Genomic DNA, 20,198 nt, shown 5'->3' with positions numbered 1-20,198 from the left:
TATTTTGAAAGACTAATATTGTTTTTTTTTATGAAAATTAAATAAAATCGATAGAATTTAGTTTGACGTCAATTATGAAATCAATACAAATATTTTAAAAAAAATCAGATGTACAATAAAATATTGTGCACCTATTATAAAAGCTACTCTGTAATGAATGAAAGTTATTTATGCTTTATTGATAAAAGTTACCCAAAATAGTCTACAAGTTATCCTAAATTCAATTCAAGTAATCGGTTGAATACAAAAGTTTTTGATAAAGATACAAAATAGTGTAAAAATTACTTTTATCGTTTGTTGTACTCCTTGACAAATACTGAATGCTGAGCCGAAATGTTGTCTTGGAAAAAAATACATAATCTTGAACAAAAATTTAATTTTAATAGGCCTTTCATTTTCTATACAATGACCTTTTGTTTTTCTTGCATTAAAAAAAAAAAAAAAAAAAAAAAAAAAAAAAAAAACTGAACCAATAACTATTCTAAACAAGAAGAATAAAAGTTAAATTAATTTAGACATTTGACAGAAAAAGGATAGATATAAAATGTTTTTTTTTCAAAATATAATAATAATGTATATTTGATGGGAATTAACTTATCCTATCTATCTTATACAAAACTCCAAAGTCTAATTTTTTTTTCAAAATATAATAATAATATTTGTAAATTTTTGTTAATATGAAAGATATAAACATATCAAAATGTATATATAGTTAAATTGTTTAATAACTTATATCGAATGCGTAGTTTTATTAAAATTATTTGCATGTAATCATTAAATGTGTTGGATGTTGTGTAGCTATGCAATGTCTAAAACTTTAGTTGAGCGACTTTGATTTAGTGATTGTACGGTAAAAAGATATTGACTTCGATCTTGAAACCTAATAGTCTAATAAATTCTAAATAGAAAAATTAAAACAAAAGGAAATGAAGATAGTAAATGGCTTTAAATATTGAAATAAACATAACCTTTTAAATCAATTTAGCGAATTCAAGAGACAATTTTAAGGCTTTTAAAATTAAATGGGGGAAAATATATGTAAAAAGAACATTTTTAGATATATAAATGTCCATGCACTATTATAAGAGTTTTGTTAACCATTTTATAATTAAGGTAGGGATAAATCTTAGTAATATATACTCCGTATATTTTATTTATATAAAATTATCAGTATCCATACCTATATACGAAGTATTTACTATATTTAATCAGCTATTGGTTATATATATGACTGTTATATAATATATAGTTTTTGGCACAATGCTTAACTTAGGAAAATATATGTTCTGGTAGGTCAAATATAAGGTTATTATTGTGTTTATAGATTTAATGAGTGCGACGGGTAAATAAAACATGTATATATTAGATTGATTGTAGCTACTGATGTGGATGGTATGATAAGAAAATTTTAGTTTTTTCTCAACGGGAGATATAAATAAATTAGTTCACTTCTTATATAGCTATGTGGAGTATTATTCAATTATTTTTCAATTAATAAAATAACATTATAAAAAATTAAAAGAAATTCAAATAACATAAAATACTATTCAAATAACGTTTCTTTAATTTTTTTTTTATTGACCATTAGTAACCAGGTCCTTTAATAGTAAATGAATTACCTTTGTTTTTTTTTTCCTACGGGTTTAATAATTTGATTTATAAACCGTGCATCGCACGGGCACTATGCTAGTTATTATATTATATTGACACAAGGTTTGTTTGGTGCGACTTTTTTAACTTTATTTCAAATAAAATAAAGTTAATTAAGTTCAGACAAATTAAGCTCTTCTGCAATGTTAATTAAGTTGAGACAAAGTTAATTAAGTTCAGAAAAATATATTCATAGTCATCAATTTATTAAAAGGAAAGGAAAATAATAAATCCTTACAATTTCCTACCCTTACCTCTCATTACTTTTTATTTAATCATGGTTGATGAAGAACTTGAGAAAATAGGAACTCTGAATAGAAATAGTAGTTCATTCTACCACACTTTTCACATGTTCAAACTTCAAAGAAATTAAGAAAACAAAATAGTGTCATACAATTTAGAAAGTAAAAATATTTTAGCAATATACTCTCTAACATCTATACATGTACACGTAAACAAACGTTGTTTAATAATTTGGTCTTGGAGTACTTCGGAATTAAGCACGCTTTTGATAAAATCCAAAGGTAAATTCATTCATTCAACAGAAATTTTATCATTCCTATTTCTTAGTATTCAGTTTCTATAACTCCAGGGTATCTGGTTGGTTTTCAGTACTCGAGGTAGATACGAGCTCGCTGGTGCTAGCACTGAACTTATCAGTACTTTGAGTATGACTTGATTGTAGAGCTAACTTCCCAAGTTTATGTAAATCCTCCTTATGCTGGCTACTAGAGCCGTCGTCAGAAATTTTGTTGAACATATCATTATCTGTTGTGCTTTCTTTCAGAAGATCCTCAGCTGATAAGTTCCCTTCAAGAGTTTGTAATACCTGCATCAACCAAATAAACAGATCAAATATAAGTACAAGGTTTTAAAAAAAAACGTATGAAATTAGTTGTCACATTGTAACAATCCAACATGATTAAAGATATGCAACATGTACCTGACTCATTTGAGGCCGTTGTCTTGCAGAGATGCGAACACATGCTGCTGCACAAGCAATCATTTGTGCCATCTCAAAGGGATTGTATTCTTTTAATCTTGGATCAACGATGTCATTAAAGATTCTACCTTCTAGGGCTTGTTTAAGCAAGGGCCTGGCCTACAAGTTCAACATGGACAAACAGGTTTACGAGTGTCTGTAAGCCATAAAACTGTAAAAGATCGTACTGAAAGAAATTCTTAAAGGTTGCATAAGATTCATGATAACCTCACCCATTCGACCATGCCATCATCCTGAAAGCGACGGAATCTGTCAACAGGTCTACGTCCTGTAATCAATTCCAGAAGCACAACTCCAAAGGAAAATACATCTGATTTTTCAGTAAGTTTCCCACTTGCAGCATACTCTGGCGCTAGGTAACTGCAAATTACAATAATATTAGCTGATTATGTTCTTAACATGTACGAGTACATGAACAGTGAAAAATTAAGTGGTAAAGTATCAATTTTACCCAAAAGTTCCCACAACTCTAGTAGAGACATGAGTATCTGTGTCTAAGAAAAACTTTGCAAGTCCAAAATCTGCAACCTGGATAGAGGATGAACATGCAATTTCACATCAGTGCCAAAAAAAAAAGGGTGTTTATGCTGCATATAAATGGAGTTAGACGCAAAAAAAAAAAAAATCGGATTATTGTTGCTTATAAATAGGATCAGATTAGTGCAGACTGCAGATTGACAGTCCCTATGCACATGTCCGCGTTTTGGATTGCTGTGAAGGGTAGATTGATGATTAGGGACAAGATGCATAAATTGGTGTATGGGTAGATGATAGGGAAAATCAAATTTAATACCGAGTGCTAAATTATATTTAGATTGATAGTATAGAAAGCGGTGCATTGTATATTATGAATTTATGATGATATGGTGTGGTGTTGAAGCAAGGATGCTCTATTCCTAGTAATCTGAAGTTAATTTCTAGCAGAAAAGATAGAAACTTCAGAAGGAACTATTGATATGCAATTACAGCAGGCAGAAATCGTGGTTCATTATCTTTGGCACGAAAAGAACAGGACAGTTTGGATCGTTTGGCAGCAGAGCTCAGTCAACAATTTGTAAAGACTAAAATAGCATATATTACAAGTTCCAAAGAAAACAGAAGGTTTCATAACGCGTAGAGACCAGGACAGTTTGGATCGTTTGCCTAGCTTGTTTTAGTCTTATAGTATGGTGAGTTCTTAGGATTGTTAAACAGCTAACAAATAAAGGAAAACATGATAGGACTGATTATCAATTCAAAAACCACTATAATCACACAGGATGAACATACCATCTTGAAGCTGTCAAAAGTACAGACCAGGAGAGTTAAATAAAAATTTCAGTTCTTTAATCAGCTAGCAAGAAATTTGGACCTTAGCATTAAACTCGTCATCAATAAGTATATTCGCTGCCTTGATATCTCGGTGAATGATTTTTGGATAACCTGCAGACACATATTTAAAGCCAGACATCAATGATGAAACGGAATCAACGTCCTTAAAATGAATACGAGAAGTTAAGGTCTACAAAGTAACATACATTCCTCATGAAGATATGTCAATCCTTTCGCTGCACCTAAAGCAATTTTCAACCTTGTTTGCCAAATCATAGATGGATTTTCATCTCCTACAAAAATGTCAAAATCTATTAAAACCAAGTCCTGAAATATTGGAAATAAGATACTGAAGATATACTGAAACATTTCATTGAATTCTTCCCCAATTTTCTTGGAATTTTTTGTCTTGATCATTACTAATTTTCTAGATATACAGTCCGTGTAATCAAAGAACTTACCATGTAAATGGAATTCCATGGTCTTGTTGGGAATGAACTCGTACACAAGCAATCGCTGATCTCCAGAAATACAATATCCAACAAGCGAAACCAAATGTCTATGATGCACAAGACTAATAATTTCAACTTCTGCCTGAAACTCGCGCTCCCCCTGTGCACTTCCAGTTCTCAACTGTTTGACTGCAACTTCTATACCATTAGGCAGGATTCCTTTGTAAACAAATCCAAAACCACCTTGACCAAGAACATTGGCTCTTGAAAAGTTATCTGTTGCCAAAGCTAGCTCTTCATAAGTAAATGTGCTCTGCACATTATGTGAAATCTGTTGGGTTTTTTCGCGTTTCATAGTCACCCTTCTCTTACACAACCAAAACCATAGAGCAAAAAGCATAATACACAATCCTAAAGCAGCAGTGACTCCTACAGCTATGTATGTTTTACTATTTCCTGCTGCCAAAAAAAATTAAGAATTATTCTACTGTGGTTGATAACAGTAATATAAAAGCAATAAGAATTGAGTGCAGATTGGTGATTTACTTACTGGAAGGAAGGGGGAGTGCATCTGCAGGAGATTTAAGACCAGGGTCATTCGGCGAAGAATTTGGCTCCTGTTTAATACTGAAGAAAGGAGCAAGAGAATACATAACCTGACAACTTGGCATAAAAAGACTCATCTTAGTTCTCCCCTCATCAATCAGGTTATCAAGTGCTGCAAGGAGGCATTTGTGGCATGGACTGCCAAGAATGTCCGGAGTACATTGTGCAAGGCAATACACAGTCTGATTTGCAGAAGAGTTTGTAGTAGCACCAGTAGAAAAACCTCGTTTGGAACTATTATAAGCAGCCTGATTCATAGGACCACTCATCGCTGCTGTTAGAACATCATTGAACTGATCTTTATCAGAAACCATAGCTTCACTGTAAGACCAATCATTTGGATCTTCCTCCTCTAGGGAGAAGATAGAGCGATTGGCATAACGAAGTGTACATTCTTCAAAAAAAACTATTGCTTCTTTCTTATTGGGGCATTCATAAACAATTCTAGATGTCGCAGTTTCAACACAGTTGCTGCAGTCTGACAGGTTCAGGTCTCCTCTGCAGTAGAAGAGAGCATATACTTTGTCAACGCCTTCATCAGCAGTGAAGTTAGCGAAGCCTTTAATTGATGCAGCAGAAGTTAGATTGCTGAAAACGAGACTCAGATTATCCTGATACAGGCTATTTTTACTATAAGAGCCACTCTTTTGTATACAGAAAGAGCTCACAAATTGGGGCTCGGAATAACCAAGATAACATAGTTGAAACATTAGGAAAATTCTGAATACCATTTCTTCAAGAAATGTCATGGTTGCTAACTACTACATATCATACAGTTGATCATGAAGTCTGTAATTGCTTCTTTTTGTATTTTTCTTTTATACAATAATCCAACGTCGTAGACAATTGACTAGATGTCTAGAATAATGGTTTGATGTGAGAACAAGTAAGCAAAAGTCAGCTACTGTTTGAAATAAACAAAATAAATCAACTATGAATATATTTCAGATGACAGCAGAGCCATCTGAATATGTTATTACTAAACAAGTATACATAGATTAATATATGATAAATAACGATATGATGATGGGCGTTTACTCGTGGAGGCCAGTTCAATAGTTATCTCCTAGTAAAGAAAAGGGATTTGTTAATAATAACATACATACAGACTGTTACACGCGCAATAAAGATCCACCCAAAAACCTGGTAGCAGTAAGAGGAGAAGTTCGTGCTGTGCAATACAATTAGCTCAGATCGTAGTATACTGCACACTGTAATAGATCAAAGAATTTTCTAACAGTTGTCCTAAATAAACCTTGCAATTAAGTATTACCAAGCTATAATTATGCGTTGATTATACCTGGTAAGGGTAGATATTTATTTGTATTTCAGAATTTTTAAGAGCTATATGATTAACAAATACACTAACCAAAACAAGTACATTACTGTTTAGCAACTAAAAAAGGCGAAAATGTATAAAGGTATGGCAAACTTTTGGCTAGCTCATGTATGGTACAAAAATAAGAATACACTAGTTAGTCTCAAGCTCGTGTATCTGAACAAGTAAACATTTACAGTGACCTATGCCAATATTAAGTTAATGATAGTAGGACTAATCGACAAAAACTTTGTACACCTAACTCTATTTGACACCAATATTACTAAAATGAAGCATCTTAAAGAATGAATCAAGCTTACATTAATAAAGTCCAAAGGTTAATCTATTCACTCTACAGGGATTTCAAGAACACTTGTGGTTCCTGTTTTAGATTTCCCAGTTTCGACCTCCTGGGTATCAAGTTGATTCTCAGTACTCGAGGTTGATGGGGGTACACCATGCTCGTTGGTGAATACGCTGTACTCGCCAGTGCTTTGCTCTTGGCTTTCAAGTGCTAGTTTCCTAAATTTCTTTAAATCCTCCTTGTATTGAGCACTATTAGAGTCATAATCTGTGCTTCCGTGGAATGCTCGGTTGTCTGGTGGAATTTCTTTCAATAGATCCTCGACAGACAAGTTCCCTTCCAAAGCTCTTACAACCTACATTAAATGAAGGATGGACTTAAAAATTGAAAGATGCAGTTTCAGACTATCAGCTCAAGGAGTTGTAATAACTCAATCCAATATGCAGACTGATGTTATACGTATTTTCCCAATAGCAATTTTATTCTCAATCCTCAGCTAGTTACCTGACTCATTTGCGGCCGCCGTCTTGCAGAGCTACGAACACATACAGCAGCACAAGCAATCATGGAAGCCATCTCAGTAGAATTGTAGTCCTCCAATCTTGTATCAACAAGTTCCTGAAAGCTTCCACCTTCTAAGGCTAGTGACAGCAATGGCCTTGCCTACAAATTCAACATTAAGATTAGCATTGGAGTGCAAGACTTGTTAATGCCTCAGCCTAAGAGACCTTGTGAGATTAGACAAAGAAAGCTCACCCATTCAACCATGCTATCATCCATGAAGGGACGGGCTTTATCAACAGGTCTACGTCCTGTAATCAATTCCAGAAGCACAACCCCAAAGGAAAAGACATCTGATTTTTCAGTGAGTTTCCCGCTTGAAGCATATTCTGGAGCCAAGTAACTGCAGATCACCTCAACAAATTAGTCACTGATGTAATTAACATCTAAACAGGGAGATTTCAGACGGCATATTATTTATCTTACCCAAAAGTTCCCATAACCCTGGTAGACACATGAGTGTCTGTGTCAAAAGAAAACTTTGCAAGTCCAAAGTCTGCAACCTGGGAGCATAAAAGTAGATAATCTAATCAGCACTTCAGAGCCACATGAATAAGTCTGAATCATTTTCTCACAAATACAACATCACATTCAAGAATTCAACTTAAATTTACCAAATTGTAGATGATAAATACAATATATTATTAAATTGCATGAAATTCCTGACCTTGGCTTCAAACTCCTCATCAATAAGAATATTTGATGCCTTGATATCTCGATGAATGATTTTTGGATGACCTGTATACAAAATAAACTAGCCAAAAGTCAACAACCTTTTGAGACAAAATCAGGATCCTTCCAAATGATTATACGAGCACCAAGGAACTCACAGTCTTCATGAAGATATGCCAATCCTTTCGCAGCACCAATAGCAATTTTCAGCCTTGTTGCCCAATTCATAGGTGGTTTTGCTTCTACAACACCACAAGACTTCATTATAACATGACATGAGAAATTACAATTTTTTTACTACATGAACCCTCATAGTTCAGATGAGAGACCTTCTCATTGTTCAGATGAGAAACTTGAACAACAACAAAAATCCCAGATTTAAAAAAAAATGCATTACAACCACTTTTACACCAATAGAGAATTTGGTTAGATGTAATTGAAATTGCCTTACTAATTCACTCTGTAACATGACCAAAAAAGTTCATGAGCCAACTAAAGTAACCATGATTTCAATCAATGTAAAAACGAAAAGGCCAATACGTTGACCTAAAGTTCAATCAAACTTAACGAAAACAAGATTAGATCTAGTCATACTTCACAGTAAAAATTGCAAATGTTCTTTATTTTCTTGAATGCAATTTAGAAACTAGAATTAGTACCCAAACCTCCTCAATGCCAAAACAAATTGAAAGCTTAGGAAGAACGCTGCAAGGCTCAGTCTGCTAGATGATTCATTAGTTAAGACAAAGTTCTACTAAATACTTGGTACACATGAGCAGATTTTCGTAGCCAAATCAAAAATTGACAAAATATCCAACTTAATCATGCTGTAGAATATAAGTTCAAAAGCAAGCCTCAAAATGTACAAACAGAATCACTGCTGCAATTGCATACTTGAAAATATTTCATAGGTTAGATGTCAAACAAGAACTTACCATGCAAATGGAAATCCAAGGTCTTGTTTGAAATGAACTCATACACAAGCATTCGTTGTTCTCCAGAAATGCAATGTCCAACAAGTGAAACAAGATGCCTGTGATGAACACGACTAATTGTTTCAACCTCAGCCTGGAACTCGCGCTCCCCTGGACGCTTCCAGATTTCAACTGTTTGACCGCAATCTCTTTCCCATTAGGCAGGACTCCCTTATGGACATATCCAAAACCCCCTTGACCAAGAAGATTGGCACTTGAAAAGTTGTCTGTAGCCAAAACTAATTCTTCATAAGTAAATGTGCCATTAGGGAAGGGCAGTGAGGACAATGACTGCCCAGGGGGTTGTGCTGGATGTGACTTATCAGAGCCCAAGCTGCTACTTGAAGATGGTGGTATTGGTGCTACAGCACCTTGGGGTTGTGGCGACTGTATATTATTCATAGGTGGAGGCATATTGTGCTGTAACTGTTGGGCCTGTCCACCACTTGGTTTATCTGGAAATAGTGAACAGTATGATAAGCTTGGGAGAACAGCATGTAAAAAAAAAGAAAGAAAAGGGAAACAAAAGAAGATGAGGTAGCTTCCTCATGTAAAGCACAATAAAACAATTATTTGCCCCTTAGTTATTGGAGAGTGAAACTGCAATGCACTTCACCATAAATGCATCTATACACCAATAATATGAAATGGCATGCTCTACAAAAATTACTATAAGAATAAATCACAATGAACAATACTTGGGGATTTGTATATGTGGAAGGCGAGACAGACAAGAGGAGATACAATAAGAAGAGCTAGTGTCCCAATATCAATTTATGTGACAGCTAAAGCCTAGAAAAAGATCATTACAGTAACGCTAATCATAAATACAGTCATCAGATGATAAACAGTATATAGGTGAGAGGAGCATATCATTATAACATCCAATCACTGGAAGAAACCACAGAAACCCCTTTATCCTTAATCCCAAAGGCCTCAATTAAACACAATGTCAAAGAGAAGGATTTCTACTTTTCATTACAATACACTTGCATATTAGGGACGGGAAAGTAACAGAGTAGTACAGATCTATTAATCACAAAGAGTAAATAAGTGCTTCATAACTTAATGGCTTCAAAATACAACATGAATTGGAATTTCCTAATCAATTCGTCATTCACAAAACAAACTCCCATAAGTTCCCTTCCTCCTTGAGTCAAAGGATCTGATGTCAAGTTCCTACTTTATAAGATTGGGCAAACTTTGTAACGCAATACCATGCTGCTAAACCTCATAAACTTGCACCAGTGTAGCATTTATGTAGTTACTCCTTCTGCAGTCCATAAACCGTGTAAGAACGAAGAAGAACACATGACTTCAGTAGTTCAGTCCACAAAACATGAGTGTAGTGATGGTGACAGCAGACGGGAACTGTGAAGACGAAGTAACCCCTATAACAATCACTCAATGTTGAAAAACCAATCTCCAAAAGCAAATCACTCAATTAACCTAATACAACATCTATGCAACAAGGATATCTCATGTAATTTCTCAACCCAAATTCTTCATTAACCCATCTCATTTAACAAGGACATCAAAACCCATTTGTCAAAGCATATGTCTTCAATAACACATCTCAAAAAGTTACTAAAACTGGATCACAATCCGCCTAATCAACCAGTTAACCACGTTCAAATCACTCGAATTTACACTCACAAATACCACCACCACCCCAAAAATAAAACCCACCAACACAAATTCCTTCAATGTACAAATTCAAACATCAAATTAAGAAATAAATTAAACCAAATACATACCTAACCAAACAACCCTTGACAATATTTTAATTAATAACACTTACAAAACCGTCAGAGCAGCCATTAATAACGACAATTTCATACAATTAAACAAACAAATAAAAATCAATAAATACAAAAAATTCAAAAATTACTAAAATTAAACACAAACAAACATCACATTCCATTAATTAAACCAACAATTAGTAAAATCATACGTTTAATAGGCAACATTAACTGATCTTCCTCCGCCTGCTTCCGCTTCCTCCGCTTGTAAAAAAAGACGAAAATACCCACAGCAATCAAAACAATTAACCCTCCAAGCCCAATTCCAACCACCAAAGCAGTCAACGTTTCCTTCGACATTCCCGAAGACGGCGTTGACGGGGTCAACGGAAAAGAATTCGCGTTTTCCGGCGGAATAGCAGCGGGTGGTCCCGGCGGAATGGCGGCGGCTTCACCCGACGGCGGCGCAGGTGGCGTTTGCCCCGTCGCGTTATCCGCCGGAATCAACGGCGAAACTTCCGGCGGCGGCGCAGACATCGAGAAAAATTAAGGTCGGAAAAGTAGGAGAGAGAAAATGAAAGTTGCGAGACGTTGGTTGTTTTTTTGATTTTTTTCTTAATACAGTGGGTTTACACTAGTGTAGAGTATAATGTCGGAAACAGTGGAAAACGGTGTCGTTTTTATGTAAAGTAAAAAATTAGTTTTTTTTTTTTTTTTTTTTTTAGTGTAGCGTGATTATGGCAGTTTTGACGACTTTTGACAGGCTTTATTGAATTGATGCCAACTAAGAAGGGTGTGATTGGAATTTTAAGGGAAAGTGAAAGTGGGGACCCAAACAAAAAGATGGAATTTTTAGAAGGTGAAGAAGATGTGCCGCAAAATTTCGAATATCTGTTGTCATATGATCATACTTGCCATAGGTTTTATATTAGGCAGGTCACCAACGTACGACCAACCCATCTTGGACGTTTTGGTCTCATTGTCTAAGTGTTGTAATCGGTGTGTGTTTTCAACCTTTGGAAGTATCCTACACGCCCTAATGCGAAAAATGTGCGAGTATAGGGCTATAGGCACTAGAGACGAGCATGGTTTGGATTTATTGTATGTCATAATTACGAGATTGTGAGATCATATCCTACTAGAGGCACTTTGGGATGAAAATTCTCTTATCCTCCCCCTGTTAAGTGCTAACCCGGGCCGGGAGGACCTGTGAGGGATTTCACTAAATCTCTCTCCTACTAGTGATAAAAAAAATGTTCATTATTTAACGCCGAACAATTGTTATTGTACGACTACATTACATTTTAGTCATTAAAAATGTTTAATGCCGAACAATTACATAATCTAAATTTGTAGCGTACGATTACATTTAATACATACTACAAATAATTAATGAAATTCGATTATTAATGTACGATTACATTAGATTATATTAAATAGTTATCGTCAACAGTTGAATTTTTTTACTCATTATTAGAACCATATTTTTGCCAAATGTGTTCCACTATATCTACTTTTAAACCTGAGTTGCTCTATCACGTACGAACATTCTTTCTGGACATACGTGTCGAAATCAACGTTAAGCGGTCGACTAACATTGTATTCAAAAGGCTTGTTGTTAAATGTAGCACTTGTAGTTGGTCTTGTAAATTGTGGGCGATCTTCTTCATAGTACCTTCTTAAAACTTCGGCCTGAGTATAGTTCTGTCGTTCATCTTCAACAATCATGTTGTGCATAATGATAACAAGCTTTCATTATGTCACACAAAATGTCTTCATTAAACGCAAGGGATGATTGTCGTAGAATGGCAAACCTAGCCTGTAAAATCCCAAAAGCTCATTCAACGTCCTTCCCAGCCGCAGCTTGTTTATCAGCAAATAATTTATCCTTCTGAAGTTGAGGAAGTGTTATACCTTGAATCAAAGTAGTCCATTTTGGGTAAATGTCATATGTTAAGTAATAATCCAACTTGTATTTATGGTCGTTCACGGAAAAATTAATTGGAGGTGCCCGGCCATGGAGAACATCATCAAGGAGAACGGTAAAGGACAATAAGATCATTACAAGATCCAGGGATTCAAAGAATGCATGTCAAATCCATAAATCTTGATATGCAACGACTTCTAAATTGAGGGTTGCATTTTTACTCCGTCTTGCGTATTACGCTTTCCAAGTCATATGACAATTCTTCCACTCCCAATGCACGCAGTCAATGCTACCAATCATACCGGGAAAACCTCGCATTTCATTTTGATGCAAGATTCTCCTTAAATCTTCATCCATGGGACTTCTGAGATATTCAGCTTCAAAATGTGTAATAACCCCTTAACAAAAATGTTGCAATACCTTCCAGGAAATTGTTTTGCCAATGCGTAGATATTCATCCAAGGCATCCGGAGAGGTACCGTACACCAACATTCTAATCGCAACGATGAATTTCTGCAACGGTGATAACCCAAGCCTTTCAGTTGCATTCCTACGCTGCTGGAAGAACTGATCCCCATTGACCACCTTGTTCATAATCCAACAAAACAAAGGTCGTTGCATTTGAAATCTACGCCGAAATTGTTTGTTGCTATAAACTGAATTACTCAACTTGCAAAGTAATCATTTAACAACTGTACATGCCCCTTTTCCCTATCTATCTCTTCTATCTGTATCCCCTTTACGTTCCAGACACAATCAACTTTAGATACGGGGTGGGCTTGTGTTTGATTAGACAACAAAGTTGGTAGATGGGTTGCAACAAATTCTGCATATTGATCAGAATCAAATGAGCTGGAGGTTAAGCTAATGGAAAACATTGTGTTTGTTTGATAATTATGATATTTTTGATAATTTTGAGCAGTTAGATTATATTGGTTTGGTTGTGTGTAGATAATTTCAGTAGAATAAGCATGAATGGGAGGTCAAAATTATGAATGACTACTCAAAATACAACAAGATAAGTGACATGAATGAAAAATGACTAATCAAAATATAGTAAGACAAGTAACATAATTGAGACAAGACCACTTTTGTCAAGTTTGATAAAAATAAGATACCACTTTTGTCAAGTTTCATAGTAATATGACATGACTATTCAATGCATGTGAAAACAAACCAGTGATTATGACTAGTATTTGCTTAAAACAGTTCAACTTTATTACATAAATCAGAGAAATAATCTAACCGCACAATACAACTAATTAAAAATAAACTTCACACACCACTAAAATACAACTTGAAACTATAGTTAATACTTGAATTTAGAATTATATCACAATACTTGAAAACTTGCAATCATCTTCTACCATAGACTAGTTGAAATAACTCTTCCTTATGGGCCTCTTCAGCAGGAGTGAGTGGTGTTATCCTTTCTAAAAGAGATTGCAGCATATCAAACATTCATCTTCTTCTCTGCTAATTCAACTTGTTTGTGCCTTCTTTTTTTCCTTTTCCCTATCAAGTTCCAACCGTCGTTGTCGTAAATTTGCCTCCCTTTCTCTCACCTCAGTACACGCCTTTATCTGTTCACCGATGCTCAAAATTACACTATCGGAAGCAACTGCTTTGCCCTTACCCTTAGCCTTCGTTTTTTTTAGCACCATCAGGTCGTCGTAGACCTCCGGACGTAAATCCATCAGTATGGATGTCATTCTCATCCTCCGCCCTAGACCTCATCCCACTTCCACTATTATCGTCCTCATCATCAACACCACAACCCTTTCTTTCCTCCTTCGTCGACAGACCTCACCTTAGCTTTGTCCTCCACTACGGGTCTTAACTCATCATTTCCGCTGCATGGAAAAATGCAAAATTATGTTGTGGATTAGAGGAGATATAAAACAACTTGGATGCATTTTTAATTCCACCAGCTTCATTGTAAACACTTCCACTTTCTGGAAGTTTTCCCGCCTCCATATAGCAACTAGTCCACTGTAGCAAATCAGTTGTCATTCTTCTCCAATGTGTCTCCAAACTCTTCATAAGTCTTGGCGGGAGTATATGTGGCTTCTCCACTTGAGCATTATAGTAAGCTGCATATACTTTTGTCAAAGATCGGATGTTTTTGGTTCGTACCAACAAGCGCATCATCACTTATTTTTAGGTATAACCCAATTAGAGCTTCATCCTCAGCAACCGACCAAATGCAACTCGCTTTAGCGAGTGGTTGGTTGATCGGAATCCTTGGAGGTGGTAGAGGGTATTGTGGTGTCTCCGGAACAACTTCTTCTTGGCTCACGTCATACTCAGAGTTGCTCCCTATAGTAACGAGAGGAGTTTGTTGTTCAATATAAGTGTTTTCATTAGAAATTTGTGGAGGTATTAGTTGATGACCAAAATTTTGCGAAGATAGGTTTCCTAACCTTTCTAGGAATAGTTGAAAATTAGGACTAGTGATGAAATCATCACCTAAATCAGAAAAACATTGAGAAAGTTGATAGTAGTTAGGGTTGCTGGGATCGATTAAGTTGTATAATACAATAACAACAATAATAATTACTTATAAAAAATGCACCGATATTGTTTCGGGGTTTTCTGATGTCCTGCGGGAGAGTTACAATTCCGAGACTGGAACCGGACGCCTGTACCTGCAAAACAAACGGATGCTCCGGATGATTGGAGATCCGCCTCCGACGGTCAAGTTAGTACTTGATTGAGGAGTAATTAATGCGGAAATTAAAGTGATTGGGTCTCTCTAGGTGAGAGTGTTTAATGTGTGTAATCTGCGTTTTTTGCGTAATCTCCCTTAATGAGGATTAAGGGAGGTATTTATAACCTCGGGAAACGTGCCAATCTAGGTTTAGGTTAACCTTGGGCTGATTGGGCTTCCCTCGGAAGTTGGGCCTAGGTGACCTGCTTCTCCATTAGGCATGGAGTATGCCACGTGTCATGACATAATAAGTCCAGGGTGGACGAATAAGCGTGTGCCACGTGGCAAGCCCTGAGAGGTCCAACTGGGGGACACTTGGCAGGACCTGATTGGCCCACGTGGCGCATTCCGATTGGTGGGAGCAAAATCCCCTAATCATTTGCCCCCTCACAGGTGGCACGTGACTGGTCACGTGTTACCTGTGACAGGTATCGCCCTGTAACAGGCGACGGCCTGCTACAGGTGTCACTCGGCGAGAGGCCGAGAGATTCTCCCGCCAAAATTTTGAATTCTGGAAGTGACCCTTCGCCTTCTCACTTCGCCTATATAAAGGAGTGTTGACTTCGGTCATTTTCACACTTGAAAACTTTGTGAGAGAACATTCGGACCCCTGAACTTGCTCTGACATTTTGGACCCTTTCTGCCTACCGCCTGCTCTGACAAGCCGACTGCAAAGGATTTTCAGAACTTCATCAATCGTCACTCGTTCAGGTAACCGTCGGTTCTCTTACTATTAATTTTCTCTTTACTTTATTCTTTTTTGAAATGGCACCACGGAAGCACACGACACGACCTAGGTTAGTGATTAGCCGGTCACCGGGGACGGCTGAATCTAGGACTAGGAGTGCTGCCTGCCCTTTTCTGGACCCATCTTTGCCCTTTATACAAAGTCCGACTGTATCTGTGTCTATGCAGAGCATGATGGCCAGAACAAAAAAGACTGCCAGGATCTCAAACTCAGACGACTCCTCCCACAGGGTGCCGATTAGTGAAACATCTGACCAGGCGCCAGATGTGGAAGTGAAACAAAGCGGCTTGAAAGCCGGCAGTTCTGAGGGAGGAGTCAAAGTGACCCCTTCCCATTTTACAGCTGACAATTCTACATTCTCTCCTGCTCCTTTTAAAGGAGAGGAGGCGGGCCCCTCCGGGAGAGGGGAGGAGTCGTCCTCTTCGGACTCGTCAGAGAACGATTCCGAGTCTAGCTCTTCTGGCCATGCTTCTCTAGACACAGAAGAGAAAAACAGTCGCCTACAAGAGGCGAGGCTTTCTCACGCAGTTGAGAAGGGGGACGATTGGGCGGAGCCATCCGCCTCTCACCGAGAGCAAAATACCCCCTACTACTGCACGGTACCTCGGGGCCGGATCACGACCATGCAAGAGAAAGTGGAGAGCTTTATCGCAAACCACACAATGGGCCCCGACTTTTTAGTGTTCGTGCCGGATCCAGAAGACACAGTCGTCTGGCCGGCTGGTACCAGTTATGATGGCGCCTGCTTTGGCTGCTACGAGGCGGCCTTCAAGGCTGGGCTACGCTTCCCACTACATCCGGATGTTCAGCGGATCTTGGATGGGTATGAGTTGGGGTTATGGCGGTTAGCCCCGAACTCCTGGGTCAACGTACTCGGCTATGTGGCCGGGTGCGAACTGCACGGGGTGGAGCCGAACTTCGAGGCTTTCGCCCACATGAACTACCTCAGCCAGACCCCTAAGGCAGGCGGTACCGGCTGGTATCAATTGACGAGCCACAGGGGCTACCTCATGACGAGAGGTAAATCAAACAAATAGAAGGACTGGTGGAGCATCTTCCTTATCATTGAGAGTTCAGACACAGAGCTGAACAAGCGCTTCAACAGGTGGAACAGGAATCCGCCCCTTCTTGCAGGCGGCCGCAGCATGCCGCCTGTTCCCCCCAAGGCTAAGAAAGAGATCCTAGATAAAGGACTCTTCAAAGTAGAGTCGAAGGTGAACTCTACTTCAGGGGTACGAGAGCAAGTACCCCTGCACTGCGTCCCGAGCTTCAAATGGCTCTACGACGAGTACTTTTTGGCCGCCTGTGGCCTCAGCAGTCGGTGCTCAAGAGGTAGCCGGCCTGTCGAATACTCTGTTGTTCCATGCATTTCTTGTTATGACTTTTATTAACTTTGCTATTTTTTTTGCAGCGGACGCCATGAGCAAAATTACCGCCTCCAAGACTGCGACGGCCATGTTGCGGGCCTCCATCATGCAACAGTCTTCAACCGACTCCCCCAATAAGGGGGCACCCTTGGTGGGCTTCGAACCTTTCACCCTCTTTTTGGAGTTGTGTTTATGCATATACTGACTCTTTTCTTCTTTTTTAGACGGGCGCTCCAAGAGCTTCTTCTTCCCAACAGCCGGACCCCAAGGCCCGGAGGACGACTGTTGCAAGCTCTCCTGGTTCTGCCAGGAAACATGCGGCGGCTGAGAAACAGCCGGCCACTTCTTCTAAACTCCAGCTGGGCCACCTAGAAGTATGAAATTGTCCTTGTAAATTTTAGACTTGCTCCCTTCTTTACTAGGTCTAATCCGTTTGTTTATGCTTGATGCAGCCGACCCTCAGGAGCCTGACTTGGTCGAAGTGGCCAAGTCTATGATCAAGGTCGTACCTCCAGCTGAAAGGGAGGCGATCAGGGGTGTCGGCACCCTTGACCTAGACGGGATTGTCGGGGTTCTTGCTGAGGTATACTTAGCATATTTTTGAGTATTTGAATTCCAGGACGCCTTTTTTCTTTTTTGTTTGGAAACTGACGCATGTTCCCCTTTTTACTTAGGCCCTGCTCCGAGTGAACGGCTTTCGCAAGCCGCTTGACCGGAAGAACAAAGAGGTAAAGGCTGCAAAAGCTATGGCCGCCTCTGACTGTGATAAGGCAATGTTTCAAATTGCCCAAAATGAAGTTCTGACAATTGATATTCTTTATTATCAGGCGCAGGCTACCGCCGCTATCCGGGCTCAGATAGAGGCGGCCCAGAAGAGGAATAGCGAGCTGGAGGCGACCATCAACAACCTCAAGACCGAGCTGAGACCTCTTCGCCACAAGATGTCCTCATACGAAACCTTGGAGAAATCCTTGGCGAGCGTAAAGGAACGCCTGGTGACCCAGGAGAAGAGTCTTACTCAGGAGCTCTCGGAAAAGGCCGAGCAAGAAAAGAAAGAGCTGGTCCGGGAGATGATGGAAGACTTTGCTCAAATCCAGCGCATGACTTGGGGCCGCCTCTTCCCCAATGCCGACTTTGCCTCCTGGGAAAAATCGTACCGCCAGTGTTCTGATAGATATAATCAAGAGATCCTGGCGGCTGCTGAGGAAGAGGCGCTGGAGGAGGAGGAGGAGCCGGTGGTGGCGCTTGTGCCGCTTGGGGGTAATGCATCGAAGAAGGATGCAGCTGAAGCCGAGTCCAGCAAAAAGAGTGCTGACCAGGCGGCAGCTGCTAATATTGAAGATCTGCCCCCTTCATAAGCTTTATGTCTTCTTTCCTCGGCCTGCGTGCCGTTTGTTTGTATTTACCTGGCCAGGGGGCCGGGGCTCTGAATATTTTGCCGGTCTTTAATGACCGGCTTCCTTTTAATGAATATTTTTGTTTTGCTTCAAATTTGTTTAAGTATTGAATATTCTGATATCCAATTGTACACTATACCGACTGTTTTACATGGCCGATAGTTGCAGACAGGTACGGATAGTTAGTCACGCCGCCTATGCCCCTGGACGACTGGTTGTCTGTTTCCAGGCTAGACGATCAGTCGGCCATTTATCCAATCGGTATTCGAACCATTTTAAAGACTGGATCCCCTTTAGGCAGGCGGTCCTGTCATTTGTAAAATTAACCAATTAGGAAAGTGGTTTTCTACTTGTCATGTTTTTAGGCTAGAGACTTTAGGCCGTCTAGGCCGACTGTTCCCCTCCATATTTAATCTAGTGTGAACAGGTGCTGTATGAACACCTTTTTAGTTTCATACTAAATTTTTAAGGAGTAACCAAGTAAACATGATTGTTACCTAGTCGCCAAGTAACTGAGTAGTAGAGGTATCAAGCGGTGGGTACCGGTTGTTCCCCTTTATTCGCCAATGTTTGTTGGCTTTTAACTCATAGGTTGTTAACCTAGCAGGAGTAGTGGTTGAGAGCCCCTGTTTGCTAAAAACAGGCGAACGACTCATACCTTTTAGGCTCCATACTAAGTTTGAGAGAGTGACTATGAGTTAACTTTGGTGTTACTCAGTCGTCGTCACTCCTGCTTGAGTAGTAAAGGTACCAAGCGGCGGAGGCCGGCTGAACCTTTTGATTCGCCAATGTTTGTTGGCTATTAACTCAAGAGGTACCCCCTGCATTTATCCCAAGTAATACAGGCGGTCATCTGACTTAGATGTCAACTGCTACCACTGGTTTGGTTAGTGATAGAGTTATCCTTGTCTCAAAAACGGCTACGTGGTTGCCCTTGGGGACAGTCGTATAGGTGCCGTGTAATTAGTTTATAGAGCAATGTTCCACCCAAAAGGGAGCTGCTCTCTGCGACGAATTTCATCCGAAGGGATGCCGCCGGACGCCTGCTATGATGTTGGGACAGGTCGTATTAGTTTAAAGATTGGATCAGTTGGCTTGGCGCCTGGTCTGATCATTCGGCTTGTGGCCTTGGTTAGTTCTTGGTGAACGTAGGTGCTAAGTAAGAGGAGGGTAGCCGCCTGTTTAGGCACAGGGTCGGCCAGGCCACCATCATTTTTTAGCTAAGTATAGGAGGGTGGTCGTCTGTCTTGGAATCGACTGTATGTCCAGACGGCATGCCCCTATGGTGATAGAGTAAAATATTCAATGGAGAGTAGCCGACTGTAAAGGTACAAGCGGCATGCCCCTCTGAAGATAGAGTAAAATACTCAATGGAGAGTAGCCGACTGTAAAGGTACAGGCGGCATGCCCCTCTGAAGATAGAGTAAAATACTCAATGGAGAGTAGCCGACTGTAA

At 39.0% G+C, this 20,198-nt stretch overlaps 1 protein-coding gene and 1 pseudogene across 2 annotated transcripts; both read right to left on the bottom strand.

The window, feature by feature from the left end:
- Positions 1-1,902: 1,902 nt before the first annotated feature.
- Positions 1,903-5,792, bottom strand: LOC110703363 (proline-rich receptor-like protein kinase PERK15). Of its 2 annotated transcripts, none has more exons than XM_021881159.1 (8): positions 4,967-5,792; positions 4,426-4,875; positions 4,171-4,257; positions 4,005-4,075; positions 3,105-3,181; positions 2,866-3,013; positions 2,594-2,752; positions 1,903-2,479 (listed from the first exon to the last, which is right to left on the bottom strand). In XM_021881159.1, exons 1-8 carry the CDS (start codon positions 5,769-5,771, stop codon positions 2,231-2,233), a joined length of 2,046 nt encoding a protein of 681 aa, XP_021736851.1. In that variant the 5' UTR covers positions 5,772-5,792; the 3' UTR covers positions 1,903-2,230. The 2 variants fall into 2 exon arrangements, with proteins under 2 accessions (XP_021736851.1, XP_021736853.1); XM_021881161.1 differs by having other exon boundaries at positions 4,426-4,872.
- A 646-nt stretch (positions 5,793-6,438) lies between these two features.
- Positions 6,439-11,643, bottom strand: LOC110703362 (annotated as a pseudogene).
- Positions 11,644-20,198: the final 8,555 nt, after the last annotated feature.

This window comes from Chenopodium quinoa, unplaced genomic scaffold (assembly GCF_001683475.1).
Source record: "Chenopodium quinoa cultivar QQ74 unplaced genomic scaffold, ASM168347v1, whole genome shotgun sequence".
Lineage (NCBI taxonomy): Eukaryota > Viridiplantae > Streptophyta > Magnoliopsida > Caryophyllales > Amaranthaceae > Chenopodium > Chenopodium quinoa.
Note: the sequence above shows the minus strand (reverse complement) of the source record. Positions and strands in the feature narration are given on the sequence as shown.

Coding starts and splice junctions, on each gene's coding strand:
- LOC110703363 (XM_021881159.1), bottom strand. CDS start 5,771: ATGACATTTCTTGAAGAAATGGTATTCAGAATTTTCCTAATGTTTCAA. Junction 4,876..4,966: donor TGCACTCCCCCTTCCTTCCA/GTAAGTAAATCA, acceptor TTTTTTTGGCAG/CAGGAAATAGTAAAACATAC. Junction 3,014..3,104: donor AGAGTTGTGGGAACTTTTGG/GTAAAATTGATA, acceptor TGTAATTTGCAG/TTACCTAGCGCCAGAGTATG.